The sequence below is a fragment of the Phyllostomus hastatus genome, unplaced genomic scaffold (genome assembly GCF_019186645.2).
Source record: "Phyllostomus hastatus isolate PE091 unplaced genomic scaffold, TTU_PhHast_1.1 phas_contig_551, whole genome shotgun sequence".
NCBI lineage: Eukaryota > Metazoa > Chordata > Mammalia > Chiroptera > Phyllostomidae > Phyllostomus > Phyllostomus hastatus.
The window spans coordinates 2375824-2392550 of NW_025333909.1; the positions used below are offsets into that span (position 1 = coordinate 2375824).

Here is a 16727-nt window from a genome sequence, read left to right on the forward strand (position 1 = left end):
TTGGAGGCTTGAGGCCTTAAGCTATGTATATCCCTCTCTTTTGTACACTCTCAACATATTTTCCTATAGCAGACTTTACTTAGACCTTCCTAATCACCCCCTCTGTAGAGTCCCATGCAGAATATTTAAAATGAAATATAATGTTACACTGCAATGTACAAATGTGGGAAACATTCTATTCAGGCAGTGTCAAGTGACCTAAAAGGCTCCCCCATGTCACAATTGTGGTGTTTTGGGGTTTTTTGGTTTTGGCTTTTTTTTAGGGGGGGGAATTAAAATAACATTTCTGGGACTTGTGTCTCTTCAATAAATCATACTACTACTTCAGAAGATGTTTGTATTTTCCCTCATAATGCACTTGCCTTGCCATTAAAAGGACCAGACTCCCTCGGCAACACAAATTTATTCAGAGCATTTAGTATCCGTGCAGTATTTAATATTCCTCATTCTTCAGAAATGAAAAACCATGTCATTCATTCTTCATTTTCCCTCCTTGTGAATTTGTTATGTGCTTGGCCTGGCGCCTGGTGCTGGTAGTCTAGAATCCTGTAGCCATGTGGGGATAAATGTTTGATCAAGGCATAACAGGATTACAATTGAGGAAAGATGTATGTCTCCATTCCTTGGAGGTCTGAGAAAAAGTGGTCTTTGAACCATATCTCAGACATTGAGAAATGGGTAGTTGTTTGCAAGAAACAAAAATACAAGAAGCAGAGGACTCAAGATGTCCAAACAGGTGGAGAGGGAGGAACATAAATGAGGTTGAAAGGTATTCTGGGAACTTGTGATCTTCCCTAAACTCAAGCAATCTATTTAAAACCAAGGCAAGAGCCCCAAAGCAGCAGAATTGGAAACAACCCCCCCCCCACACACACACAGGCACACAGAGTTTAAAATGGTTTTATAACCAGAAGCACTATTTACAAAGAGAAGTGCAAGAGCAAAGCAAAGCCTGGGGCAGATGTTACCACCTTTAATGCAGACCATGGCGTCATGGTCACGGCCTTGGGGGATGAGAATGCCTTAGAAGTTAATGAGGGAAGTTTGGTGCCTGGTGCCTGGAGGACAAAGCTGGCATCCAGGTGTCATTCCAGGAAGGAACTTTGCACATTGACTGGCTTTGAAACCTCTTAGTTCCTTGTGCTTGGGGAAATTGAGCCTGAAAGAGGTGTAGGTCTCTTTTAAAGTCACAGAGTGAAGGTCGGTGTTCCGCTTCAGCTGCCTGACCAACCCCCCATGACTCAGCCAGTGCCTCTCCAGGACACGGCCCTGACATCTTTCCTCCATGCTCCCAGAGTTACCCAAATTTCCGAGGGGATTCTAGTCATTGTTACGTGAAGTCGGTTCACCGTGAACCTGACTAAGTTGTGCTTGTCTTCACACTCCCAGTGCCCGGCACAAACCCGGGCTCACACTGGATGCTCTATCACTATTCCCTGAATGAATGAAGCTTGTGTTTCCATGAAGGACAAATATACAATCCCTCCCCGAATGTTCACGCAATATTTAGGTGGGCCGATGGGAGTTGTGTTCTTGAAAGGACACGGAAATGCACCCACCGGGCGAATATAATACCACCACGACATGAAGGGGGCGCCAGAGTCACAGCCCCAGGAGGACATGCATGCAGCGTGGTCTCCCTGGGCAGATATAAAACCACCAGGACATGAAGGGGGCGCCAGAGTCACAGCCCCAGGAGGACATGCACGCAGCGTGGTCTTCCTGGTCCCGTGAGCTCTCGCGTGGGTTCCTAGGGGGCGGGACAGCAGACTGACGTCCGTCCGCTGTACCCAGAAGCACTCTGGGCTGAACCTGTGCCGGGGAAAGCCACGAAGAAGTGACAGAGGGTCTGTCTGTGGTACGTGCTTTGGTGGTACCTACAGGCCATGGGAATAATAAGCAGTCGGATGCCGTGGCGGCGCCGGGGAAGACATGCCCCAGACCAGCCAGGAGCCGGTGGGGAGGAGGTGGCTGAGGTGGCCGAGGTGGCCGAGGTGGCTGGGGCAGCTGCAGCAGCGGGTGACGAAGTGGAGGAAGAGAGTGAAGAGGCCGGACCCTCCACCAGTCAGGGCGGCTTCAAACGGAAGACGGACTCAGGAGGGCCTCCCACGGTAGGGCGCCTCCGGAAGCGCGCCAGAGGCATTTCAGGTTCCGTTTATGAGAAACTCTTCCTCATGGGGGAAGGCAGCGATGTGCAGATCCGTGCACTAGGGGAGGTGTGGAACTTGCACAAGGCCTACTTGTGCCAGTCTGGATACTTTGCGAGCATGTTCAGTGGTGCGTGGAGGGAGGCAACCATGAATACCATAGACTTGCAGATGCCTGACGAGAACATTGACCGTAAGGCCCTGCACGAGGCTTTAGGCTCCCTGTACCAAAGCCCTGTATACATTCCACCCAGGCACGTAGTGCCCATCCTGGCCACGGCCAGCATGCTGCAGCTGGACGAGCTGATTCGGCAGTGTGGGGAGGTCATGAAGGAGACTGTCACTGTCTACACCGTATGCAGCTACTACTACTCTGCTGAGAGCTACGGCCTTCCAAACATCAGGACCCTGTGCTTCCAGTGGCTGCTGGACAATCTGATGACTCACCGCAGTGATGAGGTATTACTGAGACAACTAAGCCCGGATGTCATGAAAGAGCTCATTGCCTCTTCAGAGCTCTTAGTGATGGAAGTGGAGATGGATGTGTACGCCATGCTGAAAAAGTGGATGTACTTGCAGCTGCAGCCGGGATGGAGCGGCTCCCGCAGAGCCTTATTGCCCGACGCCAACCTGTGGCTTGCCAGGTCCAAGAGGGAGTCGGGAGGCACCCCTTTCCTGGAAACCCAGGAGGGCAGAGTGTTCGTGCCAGTGTTCCAGAATCTGCGACTGGCCTACATCATCTGTGACCTACAGTCAGCACGCATCATTGACCAGGATGCGCTGATTCCGGCCGCGTGGCTGACCCCAGTATACAAAGACCAGTGGCTTGCCCTGGTCCAGGCCGAGCAAAGCAAGGGGGTTGGGCCCACCGACGTCCATGTGCGCAACTTACCCGGGAACAGCATGCGGTGCGGACACCATCTCCCTAAGGAAGTGCGGTGCAGCTGGCGGTGGGTCGGCTTCAACTTCGGCTGGGACCTAGTGGTGTGCTACGCCAACCGGCGAATCATCTTCAAGCGCAGCGCCAAGAACAAGTCCCATGGCCTCGGGGTCAGCTTACTGTGGCAGAGAAAGGTTGCCTTCCGCCTGTGTGTGGTTTCCTTGGACACCACTGGAAGAGCCACCTTCAGGAAGAGCACAGAATACCAAGTACTTTCCCTGGGAAGAGATGAAGAGCTGGAGGTAATGAACCTGGAGGACCAAGATGTGGTCTTCCCCATATATGTGGCCTGTAACTTCCTGTACATCCCCAGAGAGGGGCGCAGCTCAGAGTGAGAATCTGCAAAAGCTCAGAGAGCTGAGCTGCTCACCCTGGGCAAGGCAGCCCCAGCTTGCTGGAGGTGCCAGTTCCCTCTTTGGGATCAACTGGCCTTGCCCATCTCTGGTGACCAACTGTCAGAGGCTTTGTTGACCTGTGGTTTGTAAAGTTTGAGACTGTTTACTGGCACTTAGGAAGAAGATGCATTTTGAAGCCCCCAAATACCTGCAGAACTCATTCATGCTGCTCATGTGGCAACTCCTCCTCCTGGTTTAAGATACATCGACCCCCTTTCCTGACCCTGCATTATTTCTGAGAAAAAAAGACCAATTGACTTTACAGAGAAACTCTGAGCCTACCTACTCTACTAGTCTTAGCTTAATTCTTTGCCTTTAGTTTGATGAAATAAATGTTAAAGGAATACTTTGACTTCTCTTTGATTTGTTGCGTGTAGAGCTGCCCTGCCCCACCCATGACCACCACCACCACTGGCTCCTTTTGGATTGCTCCCCCTTCCCATTTCCTGCCACTGAGTGCGGTAGTTGCTTTCTGTGGTCTCTCACTCTGCGAACTCCTCCAGCCTCCACTTATGGTCTTCCTTTTGTTTGTTGATCATTCTTCAAGTGAAGAGTGTCTTTTTAAGTTTTTGAGGAAACTCCACACTGTTTACCCTGATGGCTGAAGCCGTTTACACTCTCACCAACAGGGCACAAGGGTTTGCTTTGCTCCACATCCTCACCCACACTTGTTATCACTGATCTTGTTGATAATAACCACTTTTATCAGTGTTAGGTGGTAGCTCATTGTGACTTTTGATTTGCATTTCCCTGATGGTTAGTCATGTTGGGCACCTTTTCATGTGCCTGTTAACCATTTGCATACTTTTTTGGAAATGTGTCCATTTAGTTCCTCTGCCCATTATTAAACCCGACCACTTCTTTTCATTGTTGTTGTTATTGGGTTGCATGAGTTCTTTATAAATTTTGGATGTTAATCCATTTTCATGCATGGTTTGCAAATATCTCATTTTGTAGGTTAATCATTTTATTTTCAGTGCAGAAGCTTTCAAGGCTGATGTAGTCCTACAGGTTGATTTTTTTTTCTTTGGCTGTTTATGCTTTTGTTTTCATATCCAAAGATCATTGCCAGAACCAATGTTGAGGAGTTGAACCCTCATCAGTTGAACCATTCTTCCCAGGGATAAATTCCACTTAGTCATGGTAGATAAATGTTTTAACGAGTCCATTAGTTCAGTTTTCTAGTATTTTGTTGAGAGTCTTTGTATCTATGTTTATCAGGGATTTTGGTCTATAGTTTTCTTTGCTTGTAGTGTCCTTAGCTGGTTTTGGTATCAGGGTAATGCTCCCCTGTAAAGAGAGTCTGAAAGTGTTTCCTCCTCTTCAAGCTTTTGGAAGAGTTGAGAAAGAGTGGCATTAATTTTTCTTTTAATGTTTGTTAAAATTCACAAGTGAAGTAGTCTATTGAAGGTTTCTCTGTTGGGTGGTTTTGATTAGTGATTCGATCTGATAGGGGACTCAAGACTTGGAAAATTTTAGCTTAAGGTAAAAAGTTATGAGCCTAGCAAATAATATGTATGTTAAAGTTTTTGTTTCAGAAGCTACAGATAAGGCCCATCCTGGCTCCTGGGAAAAACAGCCGACCTCCTGGGGCACAGCTAGAGATTACCACCTAGAGACATCTGAACCTTCATTCCAGGAAGAGCAGATGACCACCCCTCCCCCTTGGAAACAGCTAACTGCCCAGGACAGGAATGTTGCAGCTTCTGAATCTCAAAGCCCTCACCATACCTCATTTGTCCTCCCCCACCCCCTTATAAAAGATCTGGCCAGGAAAGAGAAGGGAAGATGGTTTGTTAGGGTATGAACCCACCATCTTCTCAGGATCGCCGGCCATCTGAATAAAGTGCCCATAAAAGATTCAATTGCTGTCATTGCTTATTGGATTTGGTAGTGACAGGCAGCCCAAATGCCAGTGTCTTTTCTGGATACAGATCTCCTTATTCGTTATTGGTCTGCTTAGACTTTCTATTTCTTCATGGGTCAGTGTCAGTAGGGTGGATGACTCTAGGAACTTATCTATTTCTTCCACGTAATCTAATTTGTTGGTGTATAAATGTTCATAGTAGTCTCTTATGATACCATGCATTTCTGTAGTGTCAGTTGTAATTTCTCCTCTTTCATTTCTGATTTTATTTGTCTTGCCCTTTTTTTTTTTTTTTAGTTTGTCTTGCTAAAGGCCTGTCATTTCTGTTTATCTTTTTGGCTACCCAGCTCTTAGTTTCATTGACTTTCTATTGTTTTCCTGGTCTCTATTTCATTTACGTCCACTCTGATTTTTATTATTTTCTTGCTTCTGCTAACTTTGGCTTTAATGCGTTCTTGGTTTTCTAGTTCCTTGAGGCATTAAGTTAGGTTGATTGCTTGTGAGCTTTCTCATACATGCATTTAGGACTATAAACTTTCCTCTCAGTACTGCTTTTACAGCATCCCATAGGTTTTAATATATTGTGTTTTCATTTTAAATTGTTTGAGATAATCTGTGATTTCCCTTTCTATTTCTTCTTTGATAAAGTGGCCGTTTAGGTGTGTGTTGTTGTTTCCACATATTTACAGTTTATTCAGCTTTCCTCATGTTGATATCTAGTTTCCTAACACTGATGGAAAGATGCTTGTTATGATTTCAATAAGTGAGATAAGCCAGTCAGTGAAAGGCAAATACCATATGCTCTCACTTACACATGGAATCTAATGAACAAAATAAAATAACGAACAAAATAGAAACAGAGACATGGATACGTGGAACAGACTACAGATCTCAGAGGGGAGTGGGGGAGGGGGGCTGGATAAAAGAAGGTGAAAAGATTAGCCAAAGAACATATATGCATTACCCATAGACACAGACAACAGTGTGGTGATGGCCAGATGGAAGAGGGGTGGAGGTGTAGAGGAAATGGGCAAAGTGGGTAGGGAATCAGGACATCTGTAATGGTGTAAACAATAACAATAAAGTAAAACACCCAGCATGGTGATTACTAGAGGGGAATGGGTGTGAGGGGAGGTAGAAGAGGTTATGGGAGGATAAACGGTAATGGAAGGAGATGAGTTGGGGTGGTGAACACACATTACAGTATAAGATGATATATTGTAGACTTGTACACCTGAAACCTATGTAGTTTTATTAACCAATGTCACCCCAATAAATTCCATTAGGAATCTAATGAATAAACTGAACTAACAAGGAAAATAGAGGCAGACTCATAGAGAGCAGGATGACAGCTGTTGGGGATTAGGGGTGGAGGGGTCAAACAAAAAGGAAAATAGACTCAGGGATATGGTCAACAGTGTGGTGATTGTGGGGTGGGGTATGAGGGGAATAAGTGGTAATGGAAAAAATTCAATAAAAATAAATAAGTTAAATACATAAATAAATAATTAAAAAATTCTCTAAGACCTGTTATGGGTCCTATCATATGTTCTCTTCTGGATAATGTTCCATGTGCACTTGAGTAGAATGTGTATTCTGCTCTTGTCAGATGGAATGTCCTATGATGTGTGTTAGGTCTGTTCTGCCTACACGGCTGAACTCAGCAGGCCTGCACTGGCCAAGTGATTCAGCCGGATGGCAGGGAAGGGCACTGGCTCTGCACTCAAGGTGAGGAAGGCCGGTCCCCTTTCCAACACCACACAGTTTAGTCACTGTCTGAGTCTCTGCCAAGAGCCTCCAAAGAAAAAGAGCACCCTAAACGTCACTACAGGGTGCAGCCAGCAGACCCCTCTGCAGCACCCGAGCACAGCAGAGTGGCCTTGCCAGCAGTCAGTGGACTGAGCAGTGCACTCCCAGGCTGGTACTGTAACAATAGTGGTGCTTGTCACTGTACTGCCAGTGAAAGTGGGCTCTTTCGCTGTGTCTCGAGAAAGGAATTTTAAAGGGCACATGCATGAAGAAGTTTAAACATAGCGGTAAGATCTTATTGGAGTGAAGTGAAATAATACACCCTTGGGGATGTAATGGATGGGCAGACTCTAGCAGCAGCTGCTCGGAGACTCCTAATAACCCTGCACATATTTCCTTGGTTCTTGGTCCTGAGCAAGGTGCCTTTCAAATAATCCAACCCACTTCCTGTCTTTTTCTGGGCTTGAGTTGGGCCCTCCCCTTAACATTTCCTGGACCCACCAGGGTTCTGTGCCCCCTATCCAATCTGATTCTTTCCCTAGGTTTTCCAAGGCTAGAGTCCACCCTTTCATGTCACCATTTTTGCTTCTACTGCACATGCCTGAATGTAGAAGCTCCTCCTCTTGCCCATCTGGACTTCTATTGTACATGTCCAAACTTTCTGTCACGTCACCTGGTTTCTACTGCGCATGTGCTCAGTGGAGGAATTTCTCCTCCTCCTCCCTCCAATAATACAATACCCAGCTGGAAGCACCCCTGGGAGGCTTTCCTGCCTGCTTGTAGGATCAAGACTCTTCAGCTGTGGTCTCCTGGAGCGTCTGAATGAGTCTGTAAATGCTATAGCTTCCTACTAAATCAAGCTTAATGGAACACTGTCCTGACAACTGATTCAGCTTTCCAGTTTATTATATATTCTATTTAGCTCCTTAGTTTAGTAAGCTCAGGGCCTGATTCCCTTTGCGTCCCCTCTTTATTAATGACTAGCTAACTACCTATGCCAGTAACTGGGGAGGTGAGGTGGTGTCTGGGGCTCCAGCAGACGCCCTTCTCTCCCAGGTGGACTAAATCCCCACTGATTTTCACCACCAGATGCTATGCCTGCTCCTCTTCCCATCTCTGTTGCTCTGGGCTGGGGATCTCTGTGTGGGATTGAGACCACATGCTCGTGGCGGAGGGGGTTTTGCAGCTGACTTATCCCTCCAGCTTCTCAGCTGCTGCACCTGGGTACAGGGGGCAGCTCTTTCTGCATCTCCACCCTTTTTACTAGCCTCTACATGGCTTCTTCTGTAAATCCTTGGTTATAATATTTCAGTTCAGCTAGGCTTCAATTGGTTATTCAGGTTGATTGCTCTATAATTTAGTTGTAAATTTGATTTGGGGCCGGGAGCAGGTGAGTGTAGCTTCCACCTACTCTGCAGCTTATAGGGGCACCTTAGCAAATGATGAATCACTTTTTCTTGATGCTTTAAAAATTCTCTTTGTATGACCTCACAATTAATTTGTATTAAATCCCACATAGCCTTCTTTAAGTCCATTCTATTTCAATTCTTTTGGGCTCCATGAGTCTGAATGTCCATTTTTCTCTACTGATCTGGGATTTTTTCAGTCATTATTTTCTTATAGAATCTTTCTGCCAGTTTTCTTTTTCTGGTGCCTCTATAATGTGTATATATTTTTGACAGTATGCTGTATCTCCCATATATTTTGTTCTCTCTTTTTCATTCTTTTTTCTTTTTTGCCTCTGGTTGGATACTTTCCAATAATATCTTTAAGTTTGATATCTTTTTTCTGAACATTAAGCCTGTTTTTGAAGTTTCTCATGAATTTTCAGTTCATTTTTGTCCTTTTCAAATCAAGAATTTGTATTCTTTTTCATAATATGTATCTCTTAGCTGATACTCTCATTTTGTTCATGTATTGTGTAATTTTATTTAATGAGTATCTGTTATTTTGTAACATATTGAGCTTTATTAAAACAAATAATTTTTAAAATTTTATCAGATAATTTATAGATCTACTTTCTTTAATTTCTATTTTCTTTAAGGTTTGTTACTGAAGGTTTTTTCTTTTAACTGTTCCATGTTTCCCTGGTTTTTGTATTTGTTGCAGCTTAACGCTGATGTCTGCACATTTGAAGAAACAGCTTTTTGTCACAGTCTTTATGGACTTGCTTTTCCATGTAAAGAACTCCACTCACCAGCACAGCTTGACATTCTGGGAGCCCCTCTGACTTTTCTATAAATGTTTCTGTTCTGGACTTGTGTGAGTGTTTCTAATTAGAGAAATGTAGTGGTTCCTTTCTTTCTTTTTTCAGGAGCCCATAATATTTTGCTCACTCTGTTGTCTAGTGCAACACCAGGAGCCAGAATATTAGAGAAACACTCTATTCGTCTTCCTCCTTCTCTGTGGAGGGACCTTAAGTTCTGAGCATTTCCACATCGAATAGAGTTATGTTAGACACAACACATCACCCACCTGTTTTCCTTTGTACTCAGCTATCCCAACAAACCTGGAGACTTGCTGAACATCCATCCAAATAAGGACTGACCATCATAGGGTTGGGGAAGGCTCCAAGGACCTCTGGACGCAGTGTAAGCAGTTGAGGGCTGCCCCAACTTCCCTGCTTGTAACACACTGGCTGACAGCGGCAAACTGACTAATTACTGGGCACGTGGGTGCCTCTTTAAGTCAAGCTACTGGGGAACATAAGCACGAGTCAGGTGTTGTTAGAAGATGCTGCGTGTTTTAAGTTCTCGGTTTTCCAGCACAGTTCAGAGTCACAAGTTAGGCTTAATCTATTAAAATGTAGATGTTCCCTTTGAAGCGAGCTAAAATAAGGCAATATCCTTGCCTTGCCTTGCCATGGCAGGGTCTTTTGCCTGGCAAGACATGTTTCTCTTAATAAGAGACACCTGAAAGTTTTGACTGCTGGAGAAGCCTGGTACCTAAACATGGAGCACATTTAAATGGGGACTGGCCACCCCTGTGTTGGGGTGGGCTCCCTCTGCCTTTATAGGCTGTGCAGGGAGTTGGGCAGTGGCTGTCTGCAGGGCACCAGCTGCCAGGGAATCACCAACAAAATGTGTGTCTACGCATGTGTGTATTGCCTGGGATCATGTTAACCAGGATCAGGAACAAGAGGCAGGGGTCAGGAAAGGCCGGGAGTCCCAGGCCCTGGTTTTTGCAGTCCAGTGCAGATGCCCAAGCTACTCAAATGCACATGTTCCCTCTGAAGTGTGAGCTTTGAAAAAGGTAAACATTTTTGACTTGCCAGGGCAAGGCCTTTCAGCTGGCCTCCTTGGTGCCCTAAGTAAGGGACACCTGAATATCTAGACTGCTGGAGAAGCCTGGGACTTGACCACATAACACTTCTAAATGGGGCCTATTTCTGGGTGGGGTAAATCTCCCACAATTCCTGGGAGTTGTGCCAGTTTTTTTAAACCACCCCTGTCTCCCCTACCTGGAAAACACCAGCTGCCAGAGAATCGTGCATGAAATGTGAACTGTGCATGCCTGTGCTACCTTGAGTCAGGCAACCCAGGACGGAGAACAAGATGCAGATGTCAGCAGAAGCTGGGGTTCCCAGGTTATGACTTTTCAAGCACAGTGTAGATGCCGAAATGAAAGGATGAATTGATTCAAATGAGCATATTCCCATTGAAATATGAGCTAAAAATAAAGGTAACATCCTTGCCTTGTAAGGGCAGGATATTTTTGCTGGCCTGGCATATTCATCTTAATAGAAGACACCTGGACATCCTAAATGCTAGAGACGCTTAAGACCTGACTTGGCCAAACTTTCAAATAGAAACTCCATATAAGTGAAGGGAGGATCTCTCCCACATGGAAGACAGTGCCAGTAGTTAAGAACCATTCCAAGTGCATCCATGCTGGAGAGCATCGTGGTAAGTGAGATAAGCCTCTCAGAGAAAGACAAATACCTTGTGATCTCACTCATGTGTGGAATCTAATGGACAAATTGAACTCACGAACGAAACAGAAACGGACTCTTAGAGAACAGACTGACAGTGTCAGAGCAGAGGGAGGTTGGGGGCTGGGTGAAAAAGGTGAAAGGATTAAGCAAAAAAAAAAAAACAAACAAACCCTCATAGACACAGACACCAATGTGATGATTACCAGAGGGAGAGGAGGTATGATTACTGGGGAAAGGTAGAAGCTGGGATAGGGCGATAAATGGTGATAGAAGGAGACTTGGGATGACGAACACACAAAACAATATACACATGATGGATTTTAGAAGTGTACACCTGAAACCTCTGTAATTTTATTAAGCAATGTCACCCCAATAAATTCAGTGATTTTTTTTTTTTAAAAAGAACCACTCTAAGCTCCCTGCCTAGAGCTCACCAGCTATCAGAGGTTTAGTGACAGGGTGCTTACTGGACATGTGTGTATCGCCTAAGGCAGGGGTGTCAAACTCATTTTCACCAGGGGCCACATCAGCCTCTCAGTTGCCTTCAAAGGGCCAAATATAATTTCAGGACTGTATCAAATGTAACTACTCCTTAACAGTTAAGCAAGAGCTCAGTGCTGCCCCAGGGTAGAAACAAGGTGGCCAGATAAAACACAGTGGAGGGCCGGATTCAGCCCCGGGCCTTGTATTTGCCACCTGTGGCCTAGGGTAAGGCTAATTGTCTCCAGTAACAAGAAGCAGGTGTGTTGAGAGCTGCCTGGGGTTCAAGGCACTGGCTCTTTTCGTACAATACAGGAGCCGCCTAAAAAGCCTTAACCTATTCAAATGTGCATATTCCCCCTGAAGGATAAGCTAAATGAAGTTAAATGTTTTCCTGCTCAAAAACATGGCCTTTCAACTGGCCTCCCATGGTTCTCTCAGTAAAAGGTGCCTGTGGGTGAAGCCTAAGAACTTGCAGGAATGCCGTGAGGTAGACTGACTATCCCCGGGGGACAGAAGGCTCCATGGACCTGTGAATGAGGTGTGAGTGCTTGGGGCCCACCCCTAAGTTACCTACTTGGAGGACACCAGCTGCCACAGGCAAGCTGACAGACTGACCGCTGCAAGTGTGGGGCTGCCTTGGGTAAGGCTAGCTGGGAACATAAACAACAGACATCAGGAGAGGCAGAGGGTTTCAGGCTCTGGCTTTTCTGGTACAACGCAGATTCCTAATTAATAGTCTTAATCTATTCAAATGTGTGTAATCCCTCTGAAGTCTGAGCTAAACAGAGTTAACATCCTTGCCTTGCTAGGGCAGAGCCTTTCTGCCGGTGGGGGCATGGTTCTTTTCAAAAGAGACATCTGGACAGTTTTGAACGCTGGAGAAGCCTGAACCTAACCCAGAGCATTTGAAATTGTGAACCGACCATCCCCGAGTTGGGGAACGCTTCCTCCAACTTTCCAGTCTGTGCAAGTGGTTAGGGACCGCCCCTAGCTTCCCTACTGGGAGGCAAAGCTGCCAGGGAGATCACCGTCAGAATGAGTATCACAGATGTCCATGTCACCTGGTATCATGGTGACCAGGAACAACCGGTAGGTGCTGGGAGAAGCTGGGAGTCCTAGGCTGTAGCTTTTGGAGTCCAATGCAGATGCCTACTTATAAACTTTAACCTATTCAAATGTGAATATTCAGCCTGGAGTCTGATCTAAAAGAAGGCACACACATTGAATACAGTATTTGACTTGCCAGCATAGGGGTCCTTTTGGCTGGCCTTCCATGGCTCCCTGAATAAGAGACACCTGAATGTGTTGACTGCTGGAAAAGTCTGGGGAACTTACCAGACAGCAGTGCCTGATGGGGACTGACTATCCCTGGGTGGGAGAAAGCTCGTGCGATTTCTTGAAGCACGGTGAGATTTTGAGCACTTCCTCCAAGTCCCCTGCCTGAGGAGCACTGACAAAATGTTTACTAAGCTAGCGTGTGCTGTTCAGGGTCTAGCAACCTAAGACCAAGAGCAAGAGGCACCTGTCAAGAGACAGGGGTTCCCAGGCCATGGCGTTTTTTAGTATAATGCAGCAGACGCCTAAAATCCTTGATTTTTCAAATATGCCCATTCCGTTTGAAATGTGAACTAAAACTAAACATAATATACTTGCTCTGCAAGAGCAGGGCTTTTTTGCTGGCCAAACAGAGGTTCTCTCATAAGAGATACATGGACGTCTTGAATGCTGAAGAAGTGTGGGACCTGACCAAACAGGATTGACAAGTGGCACAGACTACCTGTAAGTCAGGGGAGGATCCCTCCAACTTGCGAGGTTGTGCTGGTGGCTGGGAACGTTTCCAGCTCCCTGACTGTGGAGCAGCAGCTACCAGCAGCTCGCTGACAGAGTGCCTACTGCACACACGTAAGCAGCCTTGTTATGTAAGGCTAATTGGGACCAGGAAAAAGCGGCAGGTCAGTTGAAAGGCCTGGGATTCATAATGCTGCCTTTTTGAGTACCAGGTAGGGGCTGCATTAACCTATTAAGCCTTAACCTATTCAAGTGTGCATGCATATTCCTCCTGAAGGCTGAGCTAACTAAAGTTAAACTTTTTTTTTCTGTGCCAGAATGAGGTCCTTCAGCTATACTGCCATTGTTCTTTCAGGAAGGGACATCAGGACTTCATAAGTGCTGGTGAACCCCAGAAACTTGCAGAAAAGCCATCCAAATAGAGGCTGACTGTCCTCGGGCAGGGGAAGGTTCCAAGAACCCCAGGATGCTGTATGAGTAGTTGGGGACCACCCCTATGTCACCTGTTTGGAGGGCATCAGGTACCAGAGGTAGGCTGAGTGAGTACTTCTCATGTGGGTGCCGCCTTGAGTCAGACTAATAAAGAAGAGTCAGGTTCTCTGGGAAGCTGAGGGTTTTAAGCTCTGGATTTTCCAGTATCATGCATTTGCCAATTTAAAGTCTTAATCTATTGTAAATTGTAAATTGAAACCTACATAATTTTATTAACCAATGTCATCCTAGTAAATTCAATAAACAAAGTCAAATTAAGTTAAAAAGTCTTAATCTATTCAAATCCACACATTCCTTTTGAAATTGGAGCTGAAAAGAAGTAACTTCCTTGCTTTGCCAGGACAGAGCCTTTATACTGGCCGACCATGGTTCTGTTAATAAGAGAAACCTGGATGGTTTGACTGCTAGAAAAGCCCAGGATTTAACAAAGAAGACTTTTAAATGGGGGCTGAGTAACCCTGGGTTGGGGAAAGCACCTGCCGCCTCTCTAGGCCATGCATGTGGTTGGGGACCGCACCTGATTTTCCTGCATGGACACCATCAGCTTCCAGAGAATCCCTGAGTACATGCTGCCCATACACACACCACCTGGGATAGTGGTAACTGAGGTTAGGAAAAAGAGGAAGGTTTTGGGAGAGACTAGGAGTTTCAGGCCCTGACTTTTGGAGTCCAATGCATATGCCTAAGTATAAAGCGTCACCTTTTTAAATGTGTATACTCTCCCTAAAGTATGAGCTAAGCTGAACATATCTGCATTGCCAGTGTTGGATGGCCTGTTACGGCTCCCTCAGTAAGGGACACTTGGACATCTAGACTGCTAAAGACGAACAGGACGTTCCTTGGAGTACTTCCAAATGAGGCCTGGCTATACATGGGATTGGGGAAGACTTCTTGCATTTCAGCAGGCTGTGTAGGTGGTTGGGAACCGCCCCTAGTTTCTCTGCCTGGAAAGCATGAGCTGCCAGAATTTTCCTAATGGTGTACTGTGTGTGTGAGTAGAGCCTTCAGTCAGGCTAACAGGGACCAAGAACTAGAGGCAAGTGTTGGGAGAGGCTGAGGCTTCTAAGCCCTGGCATTTGCAGTATAATAAGAAGCCAAGTTAAAAGCTCTGACTTACTCACATGCACACATTCCCCCTGAAGGGCTGACCCAAAATAATATTTTAGCTTTGTCAGGGCAGGGTCTGTGCACTGGCTTGCCATGGTTCTCTAGGCAACTGGACCTCTTGACTGCAAGAAAACTTTGAGATCTTACAGAGCAGTGTTTCAAATAAAAACTGACTATCACTGGCAGGAGGAAAGTTCCCAGGACCTCTGGAAGTTGCAGCACAGGTTGTGGACTGCCCCTAGCTGACCTGCCTGGGGGGTGGCATCTGCCAGAGTTTTGTTGATACTGCACAGCCGCCTATTTCCCTCGGACAGAGTAACCTGGACCAAGAACAAAAGGCAACTCTAGAGGTGGAAGGGGCCCATGCCTGGCTTTTCTATACAATGCAGATACTTCATTAAGAGTCCTAACATAGTTAAGGGTACACATTCCCCCTAAAGTCTGAGCTACATAAAGTTAAATTTTTAACTTTGCCAGGGTGGGGTCTTCATCTGGCCTACCGTGGTTCCCTCAATGACAGATACTTGGACCTCCTGACTGCAGGAGAAGCCCAGGTCTTTAAAGAGCAGCATGTCCATATCATGACCAAGTATAGCACGGGGAGGGAAGGCTCCCATGACCTCTGGTGTCTGTGTGGGTCGCCAGGGACCACCTCAGCTCCCCCGGCTGAAGGGCACCAGCTGTCAGAAAACTGCCGATGGACTGGGTACTGTGCACAGTGGGTGTATCTTCGTGTAAGGCTAACAGGGACCGAGAGCAAGAGGCAGGTGCTGGGAGAGGCTGGGGTTCCTAGGCCCTGGCTGTTGGAGTGAAATGAAGCAGCCAAATCAAACGTTTCAACTAGCAGACAGGTCTAAGATGGAGCCTGTGTAGGAAGATGCTGGTCTTGCCCTCTTACAGGAGCACATAGAAATATACACCTATGTGTAGAACCGTTGCTGCTGAGAGACAACTGAGGGCTGATTAAACAGCTTCTGAACAAACGAGAAGAACACCAAAAAAACAAAAAGAGCAGGCTGGGTAACTGGGATGTCTCCGGGATCCCGGCTGCTGCTGAATGTCGTTGTTTACGTCTCCCTCCACCACAACAGAGTTGTAGCAAAGGCTTCATCCCAGTGCTCTGGCCTACCGACAAGATCACCACAGTTGTCCCCAGCCATACTGCAAAGAGCCCATTTTTGGCTTTAAAACAACCAGAGTAATAGGGCAGGATCAATAGGGCTTCACAATAAGCAGCTGGCCTTCCTACTTGGAGCCACAGCAGCTGAGCAACCCAGTGCCCTCGGTGCCGTAAGTGCCCACCTGGCTCCAACTGGCCTGACAAAACCAAGCACTCACGGCCTACAGAGATGCTGCTACTGTGCAAGGCCACTTTCTGTACGATAAATGAGAGAGAGACCTACAGAAAAGGCTGGGGAGTGGTGGGGGCTCTTTGGAAACTGTGGGACTTCTCCAGGGTTGGAAGGGCTGGTGAGCACTATTGTATATGTTCCTCCCCACCTGACTTGCATGGGCGGGAGCTCTATCCAGGTGCTCTGGCCTACCTGCAAGGTCACCGCAGTGTGTTCCCAAACACGTTACTTGATCTCATTTCAGCTCTGAATCTAGGGAACAAGTAGGATCCACTGGGTGTTACCAAAGCACCTGGCCTCCCCACCGGGAGCCACTCCAAGTTGCTAGTCCCCTGCCCCTGATGTCATAGGCACCTGCTTGGCTCCAACTGGCCTACCCAAACCACCCAGCACACACAGCATACACAGATGTCACTTCTTCAGAAGGCCACTTTTTCAAGACTGGGAGAGATACCTATTTTGTCTAATTCATA

General features: G+C 46.4%; 1 protein-coding gene across 1 annotated transcript; it reads left to right on the forward strand.

Annotated features, from left to right (window-relative positions):
* The first annotated feature begins 1886 nt into the window (after positions 1–1886).
* On the forward strand, positions 1887–3422 carry LOC123824236 (germ cell-less protein-like 1). The gene has a single exon (XM_045847364.1). It carries the CDS (start codon positions 1887–1889, stop codon positions 3420–3422), a length of 1536 nt encoding a protein of 511 aa, XP_045703320.1.
* Positions 3423–16727: the final 13305 nt, after the last annotated feature.